Genomic DNA, 19,056 nt, shown 5'->3' with positions numbered 1-19,056 from the left:
ATTTGGAATCTTGACATTGCTGACTGTCACTTTGACACAAAAGTCGTCATGGGTGTCTTCAAAAAGGTTTCCGGGGTGCTGATTCCAAAATTAACGACTATTTTGGAATCTCACAGTGCTAATTGTAATTTTGACACAAAAGGAATCATGGGTGTAGTCAAATAGTTTTTAGGGTGCACTGATTCCAAAATTAATGAAATGATTTAAAAAGTAATGACCGATTTGGAACCTGACATTGCACAGTACCCCTGGAAAGGAAACCTATTTGACGACACCCATAACGACTTTTATGTCAAAGTGACAGTCAGCAATGTCAGATTCCAAATTGATCATTAATATTGAGATCAGTACTCATGAAAACCTATTTGAAGACACCCATGATCGCTTTTGTGTCAAAGTGACAGTCAACAGTGTCAGATTCCAAATTGGTCATTAGTTTTCAAACACCTCCGGATACCTATTTGACGACACCCATGACGACTTTTGTGTCAAAGTGACAGTCAGCAATGTCAGATTCCAAATTGGTCACTAATTTTGGAATCAGCACCCCCTAAAACCTATTTTACGACACCCATGACGACTTTTGTGTCAAAGTGACAGTCAGCAATGTCAGATTGAACATTGGTCATTAATTTTGGAATCAGCACCCCCTAAAACCTATTTTACGACACCCATGACGACTTTTGTGTCAGAGTGACAGTCAGCAATGTCAGATTGAACATTAGTCATTAATTTTGGAATCAGCACCCCCTAAAACCTATTTTACGACACCCATGACGACTTTTGTGTCAGAGTGACAGTCAGCAATGTCAGATTGAACATTAGTCATTAATTTTGGAATCAGCACCCCCTAAAACCTATTTTACGACACCCATGACGACTTTTGTGTCAGAGTGACAGTCAGCAATGTCAGATTGAACATTGGTCATTAATTTTGGAATCAGCACCCCCTAAAACCTATTTTACGACACCCATGACGACTTTTGTGTCAAAGTGACAGTCAGCAATGTCAGATTCCAAATTGGTCATTCATTTTGGAATCAGCACCCCCTAAAACCTATTTTACGACACCCATGACGACTTTTGTGTCAGAGTGACAGTCAGCAATGTCAGATTGAACATTAGTCATTAATTTTGGAATCAGCACCTCCTAAAACCTATTTTACGACACCCATGACGACTTTTGTGTCAAAGTGACAGTCAGCAATCTGAGGTACTACATATTCGTAATCTGAAAGTAATCAAGTCAATAATTTCAGTTATTTTGAATCGACTATGATTCCGAATTATTGGTAATAGTAATGATTGTATAGATGATTAGTGATTCCTTTACATGTAATGGTAATTTACCGTTTCACTTGATTACATTACAAGTAATCTGACACCCAGTAGTGTCAGATTACAAAGTAAAATCAAGTAATCGTGTAATCCGGAATCGATTACGATTGGTTGGTTGGTACTGGTGACCACCATCTGGCTCCATCATCAGACCCTGAGTACCACCTCTTGTCAAAGGTCTTGTTGAGACGAACCCAACGAGCCTAAACACGAAGTCGTTTACTTACATGGTTCACTGGTACTGGTGACCACCTTCTGGCTCCATCATCAGATCCCGAGTACCATCTTGATGTGTCTTATCATCTTGACCGTATTGTAATTTTCACATTTTTATCATCACAACGTTGTAATACTTTAACATTTAAACATAACAAAGTATTACAAAAGCAAATATTTACGGATCTAGGATCAAATTCGTTGGTCGCTGTTTACACACACACAATGCGAGGATAGCCCGTGTAGAAACAAGGCGTCCGACCCACACAACAATAAATATTCTCGACGTTTGCGATGAAAACTCGGAGACCAAAGCGACATACGTCTTACCTCCTCGAGCTCCGGCGCGGCACTGAAATCGCAGGCGTCCGTCGCCGGTAAAATAGCGACGGGAAGGCTAGTTTTCAAAAAATTGGCAAAAAATCATGATAAAATATTATAACGAAAAATGGATAACAGCAGTTTAAGCACATTGTGCAGATTATTTATATACTAAAATAACTTCGATAACATGTAGATTTTCGGAGAAATGATCACTTGTTTCGATGTATTTTCAAGACAAAATTGAGTTCGTTTTACTTTCAATTTCTCAATTTCAAAGGATTAAATGATAAATATTGTTTAATGGGCCTTAAGTACGAGATGTTTGGAACTTAAATTTACCTCATTTATGAGAGTGATCTTATCAAATTGTACATAATAAGAGCTCCGAATTCTGTGCTTCACGCGGTTTTTCCTAAACGAGCATCAGAAAAACAATCATTACTAATTGAAAAAGCTTTTTTTTTCATATGTTTTTTATTTAACCGACAGTTAATAAGATGTTCTAACTGAAACAAGTACTTTCACTGTCTTTTAGTATGAGTAAAGTGTACAATTTTGTCGATAAATATTGTGCATTTTACAATATATCGCCTTTTTTTGTCATAGCGCTCTTAAGAGGTGTATGACGTGTCAAACGCTTCATAAAAGTCTATGTCAGTTATTCAAATTTGAAAATTCTAACTAATAGCATCATATTGACTATGGTTTTTACAACCTGAGATTTTATTTTATGACTCATAAAACGTAGTGAAATATTTCCTCTCTGGCAAACTCATACATTTTCTTCAACACACTCATAATGTAACATTTTAATATTGTCCACAGGCGGACGGTCTTCCCCAGCATCGACATCAATCAGTTCTCCTCGATCTCTCGAACCGCGCCTACGTCTTCCAATACATGCACGTCAACGTCACAGAAACACCGATCATCCCTTACGAAGTCGACCGCTACTATGTCTTCGGATCTAATAGAGCGAGGGTCTCTATCGTCGGAGATGTCGTCGGCCCGTTGTTCCCTACAATGCCGATCAACGCTACTTCTCTACTGAGGTTACCTATGGTAAGTACAAAGCAGCATACAACATAAACAATAGCGGTTTGAGAACCCTGAGGTACACCACATAAGAAACAACAGCCTGGAGTACTCCACGAACTCCACATATATGAAGACTTGTTTTTTCAACCATGCTTATACATAGTTTCTATTTTTATAAGTCAAAGAGAAAGATATAAAGTAAACGAATTGACCGTGACGTGTATTTCATAGTAATTCCATATTAGCAAATCGTGTTGACAGTTTTTAAAAAGAAGTTTTTAAAAACTAGCCTCTATCCCCGTGATAGACAAATATTAACCTCAGAATCAGAATTAGAATTATTTATTCGTCCAACATAGGTACAAAAACAAACATGTTGAGGAACGCTATCGTGCTATCTCACCTCTTGCGCTTATTCCAGGACTCAGCGGAACAGAACATGTTCAGTTTCGCCGCCAACATGTACTTCACCCTGTACATGCGTCTCATCAACCAACGCAACAGGACTCTGGAGAAGGACTCCTTCTACCACATGAACATATTGTACCAGCGGCAACTGTCCTTCATGAAGCCTGACGGGAGTTTCAGCTTCTTCCGAAGTGACTGGTGAGTTTGATTACTATGATGAAATTTTACACGTCAAGATTTGATTTAAAAAAATAATATTCATACAACAATAATACTTAGAGAATAAATAGACGGAAGATTGAAATTACAAAAAGTTAGGCAATATTCACATAAAAAATGCACAAAAATATTTTTCTAATTAGGTAATAAAAAAATTGTCATAAGTGTAGAACGGGTGCTCGACCAGCCAATTTTTTAAGCGATAGGTACTTAAAGTTCGACACACTAAGCGCTTCAACCACATATTGCGGCAATTTATTATAGACGGCAGTCCATCACATGTGTTAATTTGACCGTAAATTGGATTTCGCCAATTTACGGTCGATACCTACTAACTTTCCGGCATTTCGAATGTTGTACTTGGAACACATGTTCTTAGTTTTGTCACAGAATATATGTATAATAGTACAAGTACAGAAGGCTCACTCCTTTGATGTTCACAAAATGACGCTATTCTAAATTCTTACCTACATTAACAAACGGATCGCACGCGAGCAGCCAACATTGAATTTTTTCCCCTCACTAGCTCGGAAACACGTGTTTTGTCCTTTAATACCAGCGGGTAAAAACGCATTTTATCCACTAGTGCTTTAAAATTGATAAAAGTAGGTGAATCTAGTAATAAAGATCATTTACCACCTGTGGAACTACTGGAAGCAGTGATAAAAGAAAATCTTGCAGTACAAAAGGCGGACTCATGCTTTAAGGCATTCTCTACTATGTTGATCTTTCTTTTATGCGGGGGGCTTCGCCCCCCGAGCCCTCCTTTATATGCTCTTAAGGGTCTCAAGAAAACCCTATCCCAACTTATTTTAAATACTATGTTGATCTTTATTTTATGTGGGGGGCTTCGCCCTCGAGCCCCCCTTATTCATGCTCTTCAGGGTCCAAGAAAACCCTATCCCAACTTACTTTAAATACTACGTTGATGTTTATTTTATGCGGAGGGCTTCGCCCCCCGAGCCCCCCTTTATTTCCTCTTAAGGGTCTCAAGAAAACCCTATCCCAACTTATTTTAAATACTATGTTGATCTTTTTTTTGTGGGGAGCTTCGCCCCCGAGCCCCTCTTTACTTGCTCTTAAGGGTCACAAGAAAACCCTATCCCAACTTATTTTAAATACTACGTTGATCTTTCTTTTTTGTGGAGGGCTTCGATCGCCCCTGAGCCCCCCTTTACTTGCTCTTAAGGGTCTCAAGAAAACCCTATCCCAACTTATTTTAAATACTACGTTGATCTTTTTAGTAGTTCCAGTTCATATCTTCCGGCTCCATCATCAGACCTTGAAACCTAATCGTAGTCAAAGTTCATTACAAGACTTTTCTAAGAAACGCAAAAACAGCTATGATACGATGTTACATAATGTAGTTCCAGTTCATATCTTCCGGCTTCATCATCAGACCTTGAAACCTTATCGTAGACAAAGTTCATTTCAAGACTTTTCTAAGAAACCCAAAAACTGCTATGATACGATGTTCCATCATGTAGTTCCAGTTCATATCTTCCGACTCCATCATCAGACCTTGAAACCTAATCGTAGTCAAAGTTCATTACAAGACTTTTCTAAGAAACCCAAAAACAGCTATGATACGATGTTCCATCATGTAGTTCCAGTTCATATCTTCCGGCTCCATCATCAGACCTTGAAACCTAATCGTAGTCAAAGAGACTTTTCTAAGAAACCCAAAAACAGCTATGATACGATGTTCCATCATGTAGTTCCAGTTCATATCTTCCGGCTCCATCATCAGATCAGTTCAACAGTACCATATTATTGTACTGTCATCAGAACTACATACAGCTGCCAATTATCATTACGCTACGATCCTTGGAAGATGGTTAAATTAGCCTCCGTAGATTCCATTACATAGTTAGTTACATACACGACGACCTAATAAAAGCGTGTTAATATTAATATTAGCGCCATCTAGCTGAGCCCTTCTTCTGTGTGGTACTGAGGTAAGTACGTTTTATTCTTAGACTTTATCTGTCTATACGGAGTTATATATGTCTTTGACTAGAAGTATAGGTACTCTAATGAGTATTATTGTATTTAGCGCCGTCTCTCGGCAAAATTTACTAAGTAATTTACGCGACTTAAGACTTGTGCGAACCTTTAGGCATGGAAAGTCACATGAAAAGTTGTCGAAACTAATAATAGATGGCGCTGCATTTAAATTTCTTGACTGATAACTCTAATACTAAATTGAATATACTCTAAGGTAGAGCAGAGTCTAATACCTCCGCTTTACAAAAGACCGCAATCAAGTAGCACTAGACTTTACTCATTGTTGTGTTCCTGCCGGTGAGTAAGGCAGCCAGAGCTCAACGAGGGTGCGGTACTCCTTCCTTCCTTCCCCCTCCTTCCTTCGGTCCTTTGAGTCGTCGGCACCCAGGCTCCTTCTAAGTACAGGTTTGTACAAGTTTCTAATGAGTCGAGTCGGCAACGCACATGTGCCACTCCTTGAGTGGCAGGCGTCCATATGTAACAGTCACCGCTTTCCATCAGGCGGACCGTATGCATGTTTGTCATCTACGTGGTACAAAAAAAAACTCTCGACGAATTCACCTTAAACATTAAAAACTAAATCAAAATCGATTGATTCGTTCGGGAGCTATGATGCCAGACAGACATGTCAAGCGTCAAACCTATTATTATTATAATATTTTTGCGTTGGTGGTTAAAAACAAGAAACCTCCTTCAAAACTATAATAAAACACAACTTTCTATGAAAATCGGTAAAGTGCGAGTCGGATTTCGACATTTCCATACAAAAAGGTCATGAGCGCCTGACGACATGTGATGGCAACGTGTACACTAGATTTGTACTTTAAAGATTTTGCGTATATTTTGGAAACTATAAGAGATAGAGCAAATAGACTTCAGATTTTGGTTGTCGGTGGCACAATTTTTTTGTTTTCGTATATATACACCATTTTTTGGACCTATTAAAGTAATATTATGGTCAGTGCAGTTCTAAACAGTCGTAAGCGCCTCTTTTTTAGTAGGAACTTAAGTCATTTTGGCAAATGCTTAAAATTTTTAACAATTTCTAAACAGAAATGAATTTCTTTCTACCTGTCCAAGGCGCTCACAAAATTTCAAAACATTTAGTAAGTACTTGCAGCGGCAGTGAGTGAAAAATCTCAATTTGAGTTTTTTTCTCTTAACTCCGACTTACACTTGACTGTCTACAGTAGTGTGTTTCTAATAGGTTTTCCTGTAATCTACAGGTAGAGGGCTATCTCGTGTATTTTTTTGAAAATTTTACGCTAAGTAGTTTCGGAGATAAGGGGGGGGAATGGTCATTTTTTGCTTATTTTCTTAAATTACTTCTAAATTACCAAAATAAAAACTATAAAAAAAATATATTTGAGATGCTTATAAAATGCTCTTTCATTTGATATGTAGCACAATATAGTTCTAATAACTTTGATTTTTAATTTTCAATTTTACCCCCCAAAAGTGGCCCCTATGATTAAATTTCGTTTAATTTCATTTAATTATATTACATGTCCGTCTTTGGACCACTTGTTTACATACGTGTGCCAAATTTCAAGTAAATCGGTCTAGTAGTTTCGGAGAAATCGGCTGTGACAGAGGGACACACAGACACGCGAGTGATCCTATGAGGGTTCCGTTTTTCCTCTTTGAGGTACGGAACCCTAAAAACTGTTACGCTTGCTTCGAAGGACGTTACGGCCCGGCCACGACATTGGTCTAAACGCGACAGCGGTGAGCGGCAACCATACGTGCAAATGAAAAGTCCCATCGCTGTGTCTCGCTCCAATGTATGGCCGCCGCTCACCGCTGTCGCGCTTAGACCAATGTCGTGGCCGGGCCTTTAAGAGTTGAAAGTAGACGCGACATTACTGTGTGGCTGACAGTTACAAAAAGAGTAAAAATTAAAAAAGTGGCAACATCATAGTGTCGTCCGTTCACTCACACGTATTGATTTGAAACGGATTGCCACTTTTTAATTTCTAATTCCTACTCTTTCTAATACGACTGTAAGCTTCAGGCAGTGGGCTTAGAAGTGTTTTCTATAAAACCTGGCTTTTCTGGTACAGAGTAGGTAAACTTAGGCTGCTCACACTCGTCAATGATTTTAATCCTGTATCTCGTAATCTGTAATATTTCGTCAATATTGACTGTTTTAAAGACCTGTAAAAGAACATTTGAGGAGAGTCTTTTCAAAACAACTTATTTCTATAAGTCAACAAGGTTTATTTCTCTAGGAAGACATAGATAAAAATAACCTCTGTTGACTTACAGAAATAAGTCCTTTTGAAAAGACACTCCTCAATTATGCTGAGCATCGCACGATTTGATGCCCCATTTGAAGATTTTATTCTTAAATTAGGCGCTGCATCATACGTCCTTGAGCCTCTTGAGCTTCCACTCATTTAGCACAAATAGTTGAACTTATATTGTTTTGGACAGGAACCAATCAGCGTCGAGCGTGTGGCTGACGTCGTTCTGCGCTAAGATCTTCCAGGATGCCTCCTTCAACGAGTGGGAGAACTTCATCTACATCGACCCGGATGTGAGTTGTTATCTATTTTCCTTCTTTACTTGATTAAGTCGGTAGGAGCCATGGGATTACATACACACTTGTCCATAAATACTTTAGGCGACTTTGATGTCAACAGTTCATAGGTAAACAAAGCGCGTGGTTCCTTTATGAACAAAATGTAGGAAAAATGATTTTTCATGCATTGCGTGATCATACGCATTGCAGTTTTTCTAATTGTATTTATGACATAAAGGACTGGTAGTTTATCTCGCGTCGAGATAATCTTGCGCCAGTCGTGTGCAGGTTTTATTATAATAATTTAATAATCTATCCCATCCATCAGGTGATCTCGCAAGCTGTATCCTGGGTCCTCGAGCATCAAACTCCCGCGGGCGCCTTCTACGAAGTCACGTGGCTACCGGATCGCAACCAGAATTCCACCATCAACGTGCCCAAGGACAACCCGCAGATCAGAGAAATGGTGGGGATTGGAGGGGTCAGGGACGTGTTCGGATCAACTGCTACTGAGGTTAGTATATTGTATAGTTCGTCTTTCAAGTGATGTAGTATCCTTCGTCCTTGAGGTCTCCAGCTGGTGTGTTCTATGTAGTCACGTGGCTACAGGATCGCAACCAGAATACCAAAAACGTGCCCAAGGACAACCCGCAGATACGAGAGATGGTGAGAATCGGAGGCGTCAGGGATGTGTTCGGATCTACTGCTACCACAGACCAACCCCTATAGACATCCATTACAAGACGACTCGCGGTCGCCAGCCTTCCTAGTATTTGCACTGATATAAGCGCGGGCGCTCGCCGTGCCCGATCAGTAGCGACCAAGTAACAGACCCGAAAGCAGCGCGTGTTTTTCGCAGTAAAAAAATTGAAAAAGGGTATTTTGATGTCTTAAAGATGTCCACCTGTAGTGTGGAAAGGTAACAAGAAGCTCAAATTTAAAAACAGACGTCATTACATTCCACATAAAAGTCATATTTATAATTTATTCAGAGCCGGCATAGGTCAACTTACATTGGCCACTTACGCGTCAGTAGAGGGACAGTCCCTTTCATCTGGCGCGACTGCCCGCCGTCCTTGAAACGGCCAATCACAGCGCGCTTAACACATTCCCCGCCCGCTCCTCGCACCCCTGGCACTGGTGACTCGTATCGCGAACAAAATATACAAGAATGCTACTCTATAGGAGGTTCTCTGTGACTGCTACTGAGGTCAGTACATGAGCCTAAGTATAGTCTATTGGAAGTAGATGTTTTTCAACCAAAAAATGTGTTACCATCCCTTCAACTATATCTCCACTTAAAAATCAGGTCAATTCGTCGCTCCGTTTTGCCGTAAAAGACGGAAAAACAAACAGACACTCACTCCCACTTATACTTAGTATGGAAGTATGGATTTCCTACTTAGGTATCTAGTTTATAACAGGAGTCAGGATAGCATGTCGTCGTGTGGTTCAGTCTTCCTACTATTTGTATAATGATTTATATTTCTTTTTTTTTACAGATAAACAACACAATAATATTACAACGGAACATCACGTTGACTGCCCAAGTGGTCATTACTCTTGAAACCGTCAAGAATCTCAAGGACATTGGCGTCAGAGAGGTAAGAACTCAATAATACATTTATGTGATGTCTCTTTAACTTACAGTACCGGTCAAAAATTTAAGTTCACTCCTTGTTTTCAGTACAATTGACTGCTTTCAGTTCAGTTTTTAAAATTAAATGGCTTCAGTCCATTGGGACTATTTCGCCAGTGTCAAGGTGATATGAGCTAATTTATATTAGTAATTTTTGTACGGTAAGTACGACATTGTACGGTGACTTAGCACTTGTAAATTGATAGCTAGATTTTACAAGAGCACGTGGACTACCGGCCGTTTACGACAAAAAAGAGGCTAAACGCGTTTCGAGAACAATTCTTCATCAGCTTCTCACTACACCATTAGTTTACTGCATAATACGCTATCAATATTACACTTTAAACAACATTAATGAGTAAAAGAAAAATAAATTATTCACGACACGAAACCGCTATGATGGCGTCCCAACCGGAAGTCAAAATTGACTGCTTTAGAGAGATAGTTTTTTGTAGTTCAGACGTCAAAATTTGTTTCGTAAACAATTTATATTTTTTTAACATCTGTTTCCCTCAAATCTTATAGGCTAAATAATTATTTGGCCTATATTATGTGGCTAAAACTGTGTTTCGTGTAAAGATGTGTCTCAATTAGTGGCAAAGGCAAGGCCATAAATATAACTAGCATTTTGCCGTCATGTTTATTAGATTTTAGTGAAAGAAAGGTACGTGAATTGTGTCTAACTAGTAAAACAAATCTCCACAAAACAATAAATATAAGTTGAAAACATATTTCGACTACCAAACCGAAGATAACGTACAAAAGTACTCATTTGTACCGAAATCAAAGGGTGAACTCAAACTTTTGACCGGTGCTGTAAAAGCCAAACTTCTACAACTATTGCTCTTCTTCTTCGTGATAAATGTAAATTACTTTTAGATTGGTCATATCTTTCGAGAAATTTCCATAAATGGATTTCGGGAAATATAAACGAGCAATTCTTTTGATGTGTGGCATGTTAAAATATCTCCAATTTCACCAGGGTCTGTCAGCTCGCGTGGTGCAAGCCCAACAGCGCGCAGTATCCTGGCTAGAACAGCACCTGAAATTGTTGCAAGACTTTGGCGACCCTTACTCCATGGCTGTGGTTGCATATGCACTCACGGTGGCCAAGGCGTCTAGTTCAGAACACGCTTACAAGCTGCTCAAGGGATTCCAGAGAGCTGAAGGTAAAATAAATTAAATCATAATCAAATGAAATCAAATTATATTGCTAAGTGAGATTTCTGATTCATATGCGAGGCTTTTCTGAAACCGTTTTGCGTAAGATCTGTCTTCTCAACGAATACACTTAAGGTTCAGAGCTGATATGAACTTATTCACCATTAAGGACTTTGGCAACTGGTCACAAGATCCCTAGATTGCCAAGGCCAACCCTAACACAACATAACTGTTTTTATTACAAACATCATATAACCCGGCAACCTTCAAATCAAGGGTAACAGGCATCTTCAGGCCACGTCTTTGCCTTTGGCTAGTCTTATTGTAAGCCTATTTGAATAAAGAATATTTTGATTGATTGGTTGATTGAATAAAAAAAATCGTTTTACGAGAGAATGTTCTCAATTCGACCAATTCATACATAAATTTCTATATGTTTATAATTGAATCTGTCGAATTAAAAATTAACCCACTTGAAAGTGCCTTTATTTATATATAGCTTTTGTCCGCTTCTTCGCTCGCGTCAGAAAGAGATAAAAAGTAGCCTATGTCACTCTCCATCCCTTCAACTATCCCCACTTAAAAAATCACGACAATTCATCGCTCCGTTTTGCCGTGAAGGACGGACAAACAAACAAACACACACTTTTCCATTTATAATATTAGTATGGATTGTCTACAGGTGGACTAGTATACTGGGGTAAAGAGCGCGTCCCGCAACCCCCCTTCAAGATGGAGAACCAAAAGCCGTTCTTCCTCCCTCGCCTGCCATACAAATACGACTCATACAACATCGCCGCCACGTCATACGCGCTGCTAGCTTGTATGGACCATCAGGATAATAATGAGGCTATAGTCATGTGGCTCAACTCTATGAGGCTTACGGATGGAGGATGGGCTTCCACTCAGGTAACATATCAGTATATATATAAGATTTCCATCTCACTTTGTGCTTTGTCTTATTGGCTATTGATATTATTAGAAATGGCACAGCAGCCAACTTTCTTGACCGTACAGTAAGCTAATTCAATTCGTAGCCAGTCAAATCAGCGGCTTATTTTAAAACAGTGGTAAATTAGACTTATATTGACCGGGATATAGACCGTGATTACCTTTTTGATTTTTGTCGACTGCAACTGCTACTGCGTCGAAATATCGGGAGCTCGACAAAAATCAAAAAGGTAATCACGGTCTATATCCCGGTCAATATAAGTCTAATGAAAATAACCGTGAATCATTCAAAACTCTTAGAGGTAAATTAGTTACTATGAGGAGTGCAACCATATGGTTGCAATATATATTATATCATAGATTAAATATAAGAAGATCATACCATCCCATACATTAAAATGCGACCGCCTAAGAACGCGCATATACTACACCACACATAGATGGCGCCACAAAAAAATGCTTTGTTGCCATCGATTATTTGTAGATTGGCGTTAAGTGTCACTTTCGAGTCATAAATCTATGTCAAAAGTGACACTTAACGCCATCTACAAGTATACTCGAAAGCTACAAAACATTTTTTATGGCGCCATCTATGACATAATTTTACTGTATGCGATGGCATGATCTTCTTATATTTAATCTATGATTATATTTAATAAATTCACTTGTACGACTACCTTGAAAATGTAAATGTTGTTGTACAGGACACATACGTCGCCCTACGCGCGCTGATTGAATACACCAACCGCAAACGTCTCCGGGACGTATCCGCCCTCACTGTGACCGTCGACGCTGTGGCGCTGCAGGGCGCCTCGCGGGTCCTGCACGTCGAGAACAACAACATCGCCGTCATGCAGTACATCGACGTGAGTATAATAGAGTACGAGTATATTGAATACACCAACCGCAAACGTCTCCGGGACGTATCCGCCCTCACTGTGGCCGTCGACGCTGTGGCGCTGCAGGGCGCCTCGCGGGTCCTGCACGTCGAGAACAACAACATCGCCGTCATGCAGTACATCGACGTGAGTATAATAGAGTACGAGTATATTGAATACACCAACCGCAAACGTCTCCGGGACGTATCCGCCCTCACTGTGACCGTGGACGCTGTGGCGCTCCAGGGCGCCTCGCGGGTCCTGCACGTCGAGAACAACAACATCGCCGTCATGCAGTACATCGACGTGAGTATAATAGAGTACGAGTATATTGAATACACCAACCGCAAACGTCTCCGGGACGTATCCGCCCTCACTGTGACCGTCGACGCTGTGGCGCTGCAGGGCGCCTCGCGGGTCCTGCACGTCGAGAACAACAACATCGCCGTCATGCAGTACATCGACGTGAGTATAATAGAGTACGAGTATATTGAATACACCAACCGCAAACGTCTCCGGGACGTATCCGCCCTCACTGTGACCGTCGACGCTGTGGCGCTGCAGGGCGCCTCGCGGGTCCTGCACGTCGAGAACAACAACATCGCCGTCATGCAGTACATCGACGTGAGTATAATAGAGTACGAGTATATTGAATACACCAACCGCAAACGTCTCCGGGACGTATCCGCCCTCACTGTGACCGTCGACGCTGTGGCGCTGCAGGGCGCCTCGCGGGTCCTGCACGTCGAGAACAACAACATCGCCGTCATGCAGTACATCGACGTGAGTATAATAGAGTACGAGTATATTGAATACACCAACCGCAAACGTCTCCGGGACGTATCCGCCCTCACTGTGACCGTCGACGCTGTGGCGCTGCAGGGCGCCTCGCGGGTCCTGCACGTCGAGAACAACAACATCGCCGTCATGCAGTACATCGACGTGAGTATAATAGAGTACGAGTATATTGAATACACCAACCGCAAACGTCTCCGGGACGTATCCGCCCTCACTGTGACCGTCGACGCTGTGGCGCTCCAGGGCGCCTCGCGGGTCCTGCACGTCGAGAACAACAACATCGCCGTCATGCAGTACATCGACGTGAGTATAATAGAGTACGAGTATATTGAATACACCAACCGCAAACGTCTCCGGGACGTATCCGCCCTCACTGTGACCGTCGACGCTGTGGCGCTGCAGGGCGCCTCGCGGGTCCTGCACGTCGAGAACAACAACATCGCCGTCATGCAGTACATCGACGTGAGTATAATAGAGTACGAGTATATTGAATACACCAACCGCAAACGTCTCCGGGACGTATCCGCCCTCACTGTGACCGTCGACGCTGTGGCGCTGCAGGGCGCCTCGCGGGTCCTGCACGTCGAGAACAACAACATCGCCGTCATGCAGTACATCGACGTGAGTATAATAGAGTACGAGTATATTGAATACACCAACCGCAAACGTCTCCGGGACGTATCCGCCCTCACTGTGACCGTCGACGCTGTGGCGCTCCAGGGCGCCTCGCGGGTCCTGCACGTCGAGAACAACAACATCGCCGTCATGCAGTACATCGACGTGAGTATAATAGAGTACGAGTATATTGAATACACCAACCGCAAACGTCTCCGGGACGTATCCGCCCTCACTGTGACCGTCGACGCTGTGGCGCTCCAGGGCGCCTCGCGGGTCCTGCACGTTGAGAACAACAACATCGCCGTCATGCAGTACATCGACGTGAGTATTATCAAAGAGGATCGAGTATTATAGAGAGTTACTGTCAGAGTAAAATGTGTAATCACAGTGCATAGACTGCCATCTCTCGACAGAAGCTTTAAAACTTTTGAACCTCAGTTTTGACAATTATGCCCATATTGTTAGCTTGATATGTATAGAACACATTTATAAATTTTATAGATAGGAATTACTTAGAGTAATAGGAATTACTTAGTTTAATGAATGTTTATGTTTCTGACGTGTAATGTATATTAAATTAAATTAAATAAATTATTTTTTTTCATTTATTTTAGCATACATAAGCATTACAGTGTATATGTACAATATCAATGAATATGAATATGTTTTAAAATGTCAAGTATTCATATTAGCGCCATCTAGCCAAGCGTTCCCCAAAGGTGTAACGCCAACGCCATCTAGGCCACCGTACCTTTTTCTCTAGGGCTTTGAGTTTTTTTTCTTAGACATGTACTACGGAGTTACAGTCGAGTTCATAAATATGTGTACATTTTTTCACCTTATTGCATAGAGTTAAGGTAAAGAAATGTACACATATTTATGAACTCTGTATGAGTATATTGATTTTTTTTATTTTTTCACTTACCCAATTTCAAAGTTGCATTTTGTTTTTCTAACGGCGAAGCATAGCGTTCTCAATTAGTATGGTATTCAGTAGATGTATCCACAATTCCACACTACTAAGACTAAGAGCCCCTACATAAGTAGAGCTTCCAGGCTGCATTCGCCTCGAACGTGGTTTCGCGTCTCGAATCCATTCGTTTTGTGTGTGGTGAACCCGCCTATTCCTGTAAAATTCATTAACCTTTTGAAATACTAACCTAAGGCGTCATCCATATATTACGTCACAGTGTAAGGGGGGGGGGGGTCATACTAAATGTGACAATCCTTGTTAAAGGGATACAAAAAAGCGTGACATAGGGGGGGAGGGGTCCAAAAACCTGAAATTTGGTGTGACGTAATATGTGGATGATCCCTAACCACAAAATTAAAATTTTGAAAAAACCCCCGACCGATGGCTATGAACATTCCGGACTAACTCAGCTTTCAGTTAAACAAAACTAAATCGGTTCATCCGTTCGGGAGCTACGATGCCACAGACAGACAGACAAACAGACAGACACGTCAAACTTATAACACCCCGTCGTTTTTGCGTGGGGGGTTAAAAAATCAGGCTACTGGATAATACATTTTGAATGACTTTATTTACAATATTCTTTTTTGTCATTCACCAGATCCCAGAAGCCTGGGGCACAGTGAAGGTGGAAGCCCGCGGCGCCGGCTACGCGATCCTGCAGATGTCCGTCCAGTACAACGTGGACATCCCGCGCTTCCAGACCGAGCCGCCGGCGCGCGCCTTCTCGCTGCTGGCCCACGCGCACTTCCACGGACGGAACCAGTCGCACATCGAGTACCAGGCCTGTGCTAGGTCAGTATATATCTCTAGCCGTATAGTATAGGAACAGACGAGGTTGCACCACTCTGCAGAGGTCAGTGCAGTACAACGTCGACATCCCGCGCTTCCAGACCGAGCCGCCGGCGCGCGCCTTCTCGCTGCTGGCCCACGCGCACTTCCACGGACGGAACCAGTCGCACATCGAGTACCAGGCCTGTGCTAGGTCAGTATATATCTCTAGCCGTATAGTATAGGAACAGACGAGGTTACACCACCCTACAGAGGTCAGTGCAGTACAACGTGGACATCCCGCGCTTCCAGACCGAGCCGCCAGTGCGCGCCTTCTCGCTGCTGGCCCACGCGCACTTCCACGGACGGAACCAGTCGCACATCGAGTACCAGGCCTGTGCTAGGTCAGTATATATCTCTAGCCGTATAGTATAGGAACAGACGAGGTTACACCACCCTACAGAGGTCAGTGCAGTACAACGTGGACATCCCGCGCTTCCAGACCGAGCCGCCGGCGCGCGCCTTCTCGCTGCTGGCCCACGCGCACTTCCACGGACGGAACCAGTCGCACATCGAGTACCAGGCCTGTGCTAGGTCAGTATATATCTCTAGCCGTATAGTATAGGAACAGACGAGGTTACACCACCCTACAGAGGTCAGTGCAGTACAACGTGGACATCCCGCGCTTCCAGACCGAGCCGCCAGTGCGCGCCTTCTCGCTGCTGGCCCACGCGCACTTCCACGGACGGAACCAGTCGCACATCGAGTACCAGGCCTGTGCTAGGTCAGTATATATCTCTAGCCGTATAGTATAGGAACAGACGAGGTTACACCACCCTACAGAGGTCAGTGCAGTACAACGTGGACATCCCGCGCTTCCAGACCGAGCCGCCGGCGCGCGCCTTCTCGCTGCTGGCCCACGCGCACTTCCACGGACGGAACCAGTCGCACATCGAGTACCAGGCCTGTGCTAGGTCAGTATATATCTCTAGCCGTATAGTATAGGAACAGACGAGGTTGCACCACTCTGCAGAGGTCAGTGCAGTACAACGTCGACATCCCGCGCTTCCAGACCGAGCCGCCGGCGCGCGCCTTCTCGCTGCTGGCCCACGCGCACTTCCACGGACGGAACCAGTCGCACATCGAGTACCAGGCCTGTGCTAGGTCAGTATATATCTCTAGCCGTATAGTATAGGAACAGACGAGGTTACACCACCCTACAGAGGTCAGTGCAGTACAACGTGGACATCCCGCGCTTCCAGACCGAGCCGCCAGTGCGCGCCTTCTCGCTGCTGGCCCACGCGCACTTCCACGGACGGAACCAGTCGCACATCGAGTACCAGGCCTGTGCTAGGTCAGTATATATCTCTAGCCGTATAGTATAGGAACAGACGAGGTTACACCACCCTACAGAGGTCAGTGCAGTACAACGTGGACATCCCGCGCTTCCAGACCGAGCCGCCGGCGCGCGCCTTCTCGCTGCTGGCCCACGCGCACTTCCACGGACGGAACCAGTCGCACATCGAGTACCAGGCCTGTGCTAGGTCAGTATATATCTCTAGCCGTATAGTATAGGAACAGACGAGGTTACACCACCCTACAGAGGTCAGTGCAGTACAACGTGGACATCCCGCGCTTCCAGACCGAGCCGCCAGTGCGCGCCTTCTCGCTGCTGGCCCACGCGCACTTCCACGGACGGAACCAGTCGCACATCGAGTACCAGGCCTGTGCTAGGTCAGTATATATCTCTAGCCGTATAGTATAGGAACAGACGAGGTTACACCACCCTACAGAGGTCAGTGCAGTACAACGTGGACATCCCGCGCTTCCAGACCGAGCCGCCGGCGCGCGCCTTCTCGCTGCTGGCCCACGCGCACTTCCACGGACGGAACCAGTCGCACATCGAGTACCAGGCCTGTGCTAGGTCAGTATATATCTCTAGCCGTATAGTATAGGAACAGACGAGGTTACACCACCCTACAGAGGTCAGTGCAGTACAACGTGGACATCCCGCGCTTCCAGACCGAGCCGCCGGCGCGCGCCTTCTCGCTGCTGGCCCACGCGCACTTCCACGGACGGAACCAGTCGCACATCGAGTACCAGGCCTGTGCTAGGTCAGTATATATCTCTAGCCGTATAGTATAGGAACAGACGAGGTTGCACCACTCTGCAGAGGTCAGTGCAGTACAACGTCGACATCCCGCGCTTCCAGACCGAGCCGCCGGCGCGCGCCTTCTCGCTGCTGGCCCACGCGCACTTCCACGGACGGAACCAGTCGCACATCGAGTACCAGGCCTGTGCTAGGTCAGTATATATCTCTAGCCGTATAGTATAGGAACAGACGAGGTTACACCACCCTACAGAGGTCAGTGCAGTACAACGTGGACATCCCGCGCTTCCAGACCGAGCCGCCGGCGCGCGCCTTCTCGCTGCTGGCCCACGCGCACTTCCACGGACGGAACCAGTCGCACATCGAGTACCAGGCCTGTGCTAGGTCAGTATATATCTCTAGCCGTATAGTATAGGAACAGACGAGGTTGCACCACTCTGCAGAGGTCAGTGCAGTACAACGTCGACATCCCGCGCTTCCAGACCGAGCCGCCGGCGCGCGCCTTCTCGCTGCTGGCCCACGCGCACTTCCACGGACGGAACCAGTCGCACATCGAGTACCAGGCCTGTGCTAGGTCAGTATATATCTAGCCTTATAGTATATTGTAGTAGTATAGGAACAGACGAGGTTACACCACCCTGCAGATGTCAATGTGTGCAATCAAATACTATATAAACTCTAGAGTTAATACGTGCAGCTTGTGACGTTTCCCATACAATGAAGCGGCAACGATTTTAGCAGCGCCATCTAGCGGTACGAGTTGTACAAAGTAGTTTGTCAGTATAGGCGTAGTACGTAAAACAACACAAAATGCGATTACTTGATCTACTTTAACATTTTTAGACGGAATAAAACAAAGAAATAAGAGTATGTGACTTTTTAAAATTTTAAACTGTATGAACTAAACTATTTTGATCAACTCATGCCGCTAGAGGCGCTAGTATTGCGTGTTGCCAACTTTGGCACCAAGCTGCACGTATTAACTCGTAGAGTTTATATAGTATTTGATGCAATACAACGTGGACATCCTTCCAGACCGAGCCGCCAGTGCGGGCCTTCTCCTTGTTAGCACACGCACACTTA

General features: G+C 43.7%; 1 protein-coding gene across 1 annotated transcript in view; it reads left to right on the top strand.

Moving 5' to 3' along the window:
- LOC125234889 (CD109 antigen) overlaps window positions 1-19,056 on the top strand; it is a 50,587-nt gene that overhangs the window by 26,032 nt on the left and 5,499 nt on the right. Inside the window, 9 exon segments of the mRNA XM_048141310.1 lie at window positions 2,704-2,940; window positions 3,338-3,522; window positions 7,987-8,089; window positions 8,403-8,588; window positions 9,577-9,678; window positions 10,696-10,882; window positions 11,557-11,783; window positions 12,530-12,691; window positions 15,694-15,887. Of these exon segments, the coding sequence (XP_047997267.1) occupies window positions 2,704-2,940; window positions 3,338-3,522; window positions 7,987-8,089; window positions 8,403-8,588; window positions 9,577-9,678; window positions 10,696-10,882; window positions 11,557-11,783; window positions 12,530-12,691; window positions 15,694-15,887 (1,583 nt within the window).

Source organism: Leguminivora glycinivorella, chromosome 16, assembly GCF_023078275.1.
Source record: "Leguminivora glycinivorella isolate SPB_JAAS2020 chromosome 16, LegGlyc_1.1, whole genome shotgun sequence".
Taxonomy (NCBI): Eukaryota; Metazoa; Arthropoda; class Insecta; order Lepidoptera; family Tortricidae; genus Leguminivora; species Leguminivora glycinivorella.
The sequence above is the reverse complement of the archived record's forward strand: the minus strand, read 5'-3'. Positions and strand labels throughout refer to the sequence as shown.